This window comes from Habropoda laboriosa, unplaced genomic scaffold (assembly GCF_001263275.1).
Source record: "Habropoda laboriosa isolate 0110345459 unplaced genomic scaffold, ASM126327v1 scaffold5, whole genome shotgun sequence".
In the NCBI taxonomy this organism is placed as follows: domain Eukaryota; kingdom Metazoa; phylum Arthropoda; class Insecta; order Hymenoptera; family Apidae; genus Habropoda; species Habropoda laboriosa.
Window position 1 is genome coordinate 4,789,013 of NW_017100161.1, and position 5,487 is coordinate 4,794,499.

Sequence of the window (5,487 nt, forward strand, 5' to 3'; positions counted from 1 at the left end):
ATTGAACTTGCAAAATTTCCCGAACTTTTCACAGATCTCCCGAATTCATTTTTGTTGAGAATAAGCGCAGTGGCCAGTTTTCGTGGTGAAATTTCGAGAGTTCGTTGCTTGTGTCCTCCAGTGGTCACTGTACTCGCTCTTACCAAAAACAAAAAAGCACGAAACCTCGAGAGTTCGTTGTTTATCCTCCAAGCTAAAAAACAACAAAACTTCCTTCGAACACGTGAAACCTTAAGAGTTCGTTGCCTGTGTTCTTCAGTGGTCGCTGTGCTCGCTATTTTCGAAAATAAACACGCGAAACCTTGGAAGTTCGTTGATTGTATTCACCAGTGGTCACTGTACTCGCTCTTACCAAAAACAAAAACGCACGAAACCTCGAGAGTTCGTTGTTTATCCTCCAAGCTAAAAAACAACAAAACTTCCTTCGAATCTCCTCAGAAGCTTGAAAACAGCCACCGTAACTACTAACCAATTTCACGAGCTCCCTATATTTCTTCCACCGACTATACGATCGCTAGAATTCGAGTCGCCGTAACTCTGTGAAACATTCGACCGCGATAATGGTATTTGGGGAGGAACCAGCGATGGGAGAGCGATCCGACGTGTGCATCGGCCCGCCTACGGGTAATTAGGAAGCAGTGGGCGCGGTACGGAGCTCCTTCGATCGGCTAGATAAAGGCGCGGTAAAAACCGCCGGCAAAAACCGACAGAGGCGGATAAGGAGGGACGATAAAGGGTCGCGAAGGGAGGGGAAAATCGTCGAGGAGACCAATGCACTCCACGTCTCTGGAGGCCCGTATCACTGATTCATCGAACCGTAGTAACCAGAGGAGAAAGCAGGTCCAACGAGCAATATAAATATCCCGGACGATATATCAAAGTTTGGAAATGGGAGAAGTAGTAAGTCGATCTCGAGCGGAGGAGAAGGCTCCTGGTGTATTCGTAATTTCGCTGATGTATATGGATCAAAGTTGCAATGTTGGTACGCGGATGGAGCGACCGGAAAATTCGTCGAAGAATAGAAGAACACGGTAGGAAAATGTACAGCCTGTCGAATAAAAATTCGCAATCAAAGCTCGACAATGGATCTAATCTTCTCTATCGTTGATTATCTCTTAACAACTTTTGCACATGCTTCGACTAACCTCCTCGAGGTACAATACACGCTGCTGACCAAAAGTTTCGAACTACACACATCGACAGCTCCGCAGAAAATTTCCAAGAAACTTTTAACGAATTTTTTTCTCAGACGAACCTAATTCCGAATCCGTAGAAAATTAGCAACAGATTCCGTATTAACACTAGGTTTACGGACATTTCTTATGTACCTGTCTCGACGTCAAATTGACCGAAACCGCACATTTTCCTTAGAGAAACAACTTATTTCTACTAACTACTAACTTCTAAACGAAGCTACGTGATATTATATATTTAAATAAAATGTATATAACAAGCGTAAGTGGTAGGAGGGAAATGTAAACGGTTTCTGCAATTTTCGACAAGTTTCGACAAGTGTCCCGAAACTTTTGGCCCACAATGCAGGTACCGAGTCTCCCATTAAAATTTTAATTTATCACCGTTCGTCCAGCAAATTTCTTCTCTCGACTGTACATAGTGTGCACGGGAACACCTAGATAGCGCAAAAAAAAAAAAAAAAGGAGAGAAGCGGGGAGAAAAACGGATAAGGGAGAATGATAAAAAGTAAACAGATGAAAGGAACGGGGGAGAGGTTAGAGACCTGTGTCTCCTCTATTGCATGTCGCGTATTCAAGCCTGGCAAGCAATTTTCTATACACGATAGGCGGATCGTTCGACCGGCGAAGTTGGAGATGAGAGGCTGGATAGCGGGGTGGGCCAGCGAACAGCGTATAACGAGAAAACTGCCAGCGATATCCGTCGGACGGGTGGAATTTCATTTTTACGTCGCGTCGTATATTTTGTCCCCGCGGACGTATCTGCTTTCGATCATCGACCGCCCGCCCACGGATCGTTTATCATTAGCACGCGACTCTTTATTATCTTTATCTTTTTAATTCGTCGGCAGAAAGCTGGACGTGCGACCTATCTTTATTGCCACTCGCGAGGCGGGGTGGCAATTAAAGCGTTAATGGCTTGGTAAAACGGCCAATGGCAATTGTCGGTCGTTGATGCGTTTAACGTTCGATGTGAAATAAATAGGAGATCTCGTTCTTCCTGTTATCTTGATAACTCGTTAGTCACACCATGTGACACATTGTGGGGTGAAGAACAGTGGTCAGAATTACGTTTAAAAGTTTCGAGTGTATTTCATACTTATCCGATAATGTCCTCGAAAGGTGGTCGATCTTGCGATTACAAAAGCTACCGTAGTTCTTAATTCCTTCTAACTTGACAAGACAGCGAAGTAGCTTTTATTACGTTAAAGTGTCCAGGTTTGGACGATAGTATTATAGAAGCTACTGTGTACATCGTTCAAAGTAAGAGTGTCCTCGCTCTCGGACCGATTCCCGTCCGTTCTGCGCATAGACAGAGAGCGTAGCAAGAAGTTAAGACGGAGGCACGTCCCATGCGCGAAACGAGGTTACTCTTATTTTGAACGGTGTACAGTACACTTTGCCAACATTCAGGAATAATCACAGCTACCTAAAGAAACACTCACCTTTCGGCGGATTCACGTGCAGCGCCGACCTGTAAAGGCTCTCCTCGTCGTACCAGTCTGCGTTTCTCAACAACGTCTTCGCCGACATTAAACAGACGAGGAGAGCAGTGGCCACCAGCACTGCCCTGCCTCTCCTCCTCGATCCGTGTCTTCTAGCTATCCGATAGGAGCCAGAGATCGCGGCTCCGGCTATCAGACACGCGCCAACGCTCGGTAAGTAAAGGATCCTCTCGGCTATAACGAAGCCCACGTAGAAGAAGAGATTGCTAGCCGGTAGGAAGGGAAGCACGAGGAAACCGAGCGATGCAGCGACGCCGCTGGCAGCCGCCTGTCTGCTGACGAATCCGTTGTTCGCCGTCGATCCGCTGTTAGGCCTTTTAGCGCAGTGACAATCGCCCATCGGCCCGTTGTTATTGTTGTTAGCCGCGCGACAGCCGTCCGTGTGACACCCTCCGGTCCTTCTGCCCGCGCAGACTGGACACCTGGACGAGATGGACCGAGGATACGGTACGAAATGCACGTTCGACTCTCTGATCGGTCGTCGGAGCGTTCGAATTGTCCAGATCGAGGCTCCGATCAGCGCGGTGTACAGACAGGCTGACTCGAGATTTCTCGAGTCTAGAAGACTGGTGATTCGTGGTACGGAGTCCATGGACCAGTCGAAGCTCAGCGTACTCGGGCAGATCAACATTTTCGCACTGGCTGCGGGTAGATAGAAGAAGGTCAGGCCGCGGGTCATGCGTGAAGGATGCCTCGCTGTTGGATTGTCAGCGCTGGCGAACTCTGGCCTGGTACCGGTGATCCTTAGCCTGCCTAGAGCTAGCAGAGCTAAACTTCCGGAGACTATACCGATGCTACGAGTTCGGGTCAGACCGCAATTCACCTGGAACAACGGAACAGAACAGGTACAATATTAATACCTATATCTATACTCGACATACGTTTCTCGAGGTTATTTCGAGCAAGTTTCCAACGCTCGATCAATCGTCCGTTCTATTTCATCCACCCTCTCTCTCGCCGGGTGGTGTATTTATAAATGGAGGAATACATCGGTAACCGGTAATAAGATTCTCCTCTAGCCTGAGAGCGGTTGAATAAATGAACAGCGGCCGGTTTCGATCGGGGGCAATTCATCATTGCCCAATGGCTGTCGCCCGTTATAAAGTATGTACACCGTTTTTAATCGAACGAAATGGAAGCGTGGACAGATACGAATCGGTGGGAAATGAAGATTAATTAAGGTCCTCCACCCTCTTGCCTTTGTCCGGTGTTCGATAACCAACACACACACACACACACACCCGGACGTACACTCGTAATTAAACGAGGGTGGGAAGCGAATCTTAATAATAATTTCGACGCGTTTTCGGCCAAAGAGCCCGCCACTAGTCCCTCGTCATCCGGCGTAATTTAAACGAGACGTCCTGTGTATATCCGCTTGTCCAAACGATTCCGAGCAAGACCAACGAAGAGAACTGGGTGTGTAGGTATAGCTGCGGGCGAAACCTTCCAGCCGTTTCACGTCCAAAACATTAATTTCGCTGGGTTTTCGCCGGTTTTTAGCAAGGAGCATCGATGCTCGGCTTTATTTATCGCGACGCGTTCATACGTCGCGCTTGGTCAAATGGCGAGACCGTAAAAAAAGCAGCACGTTTGCAAAAGCCTGGAGGCAGGGGGAAAAAGAGGCTCGTCAGGTAAAAGAATACCGCTGTGGCGGTGTTCGTGGATGTCGATTCGCGCCGCTGCTCTTTTTACCTATGTGAAATGCTCGAGGGATGGAAAGGGAGGACGCGTTCCTCTGCGAGTGTAAACAGGATTGAAGAGCGACATGACCGAATCGAATATAGACGACCGATGGAAGGGGACCGTTCGTTCGATCGGACTTGACAAACGAAACGACGATGCATCTCGCTGGGGTTTTTGGTCTACGAATTTTGCTCGAAGGAAGGTTGAGACGCGGAAGCTTTTGCTTCGTTTCGCGGTGTGCTGCGTGAAAGGATAGCGAGAGAATTAAGAAAGAAAGACAGAAAGATAGAAAAATAGAAGGATAGTGTAGGCATTTTGGGACGGTTTACGGTTTGGCCTGCGCCTCTTGGCGAGTGACAAACACCAGACGGGAGTATCCATCGGTTCGGCCCAGCGACATATCTTTGCCTTTCGACGAGAGTCGGTTCTTAGCTTCGGTAATAGACGGACTACTTTGCACGACATCCTGATTAGAGTAAAGTTCATTAGACCACCTATAGATAGAAAGATAGAAAAATGGACACAGCAAGTCTCTGGTAGCATCGATAGACTGAGAATGGAACGAGGAGTCTGCCGACAAAAATGGAAGGCAGAGAGGAGAAGCCGGGAAAAATAGTTAGGCAAGGAGGAATATAATTACAGTGGGTTATGAAAAAATCGTAGAAGGAAAAGCTCGCGCGGCACGCTTAATCGACGCGACGCCCTCGAGAGCCAGGCGTTCCGCGCAAATGAAAAGTAACGTCGAAAGCTTTTAAAACGAACCGTGGCACGCCGGTAGCCGTGGCGTAATGCGAAAGCGACATTTTAATGTTAAATTGCGGGGCCGCGGAAGAAGTCGCGGCGATAATTGCGCGCTCTAGAATTGTAGCCCAGACCTGGCTTTGTTGGCTGCGATGCTGTATAACCCGCGATCGATTCGTGCGAGCTTTCTCTCTCTCCCTCGCCGTTTCGCCTTTAACGATGCTTTTAATGTTCACCGCGAAAAATGCGACGCGACAGGATGCGCGCGCGACTAAATCGCCCCGCTTCCGGCAAATATTTTAATCACCCCTCGCACCTCGAGAGAACATTTTCCACGGAGAAGCGAACGTATCGTCGAGACT

At 48.1% G+C, this 5,487-nt stretch overlaps 1 protein-coding gene across 1 annotated transcript in view; it reads right to left on the reverse strand.

Moving 5' to 3' along the window:
- LOC108578348 (transmembrane and TPR repeat-containing protein CG4341) overlaps nt 1–5,487 on the reverse strand; it is a 217,962-nt gene that overhangs the window by 103,392 nt on the left and 109,083 nt on the right. Inside the window, exon 4 of the mRNA XM_017941667.1 lies at nt 2,639–3,521. Coding sequence (XP_017797156.1) covers nt 2,639–3,521 — 883 coding nt within the window. The remainder of the gene's footprint in view (nt 1–2,638; nt 3,522–5,487) is intronic.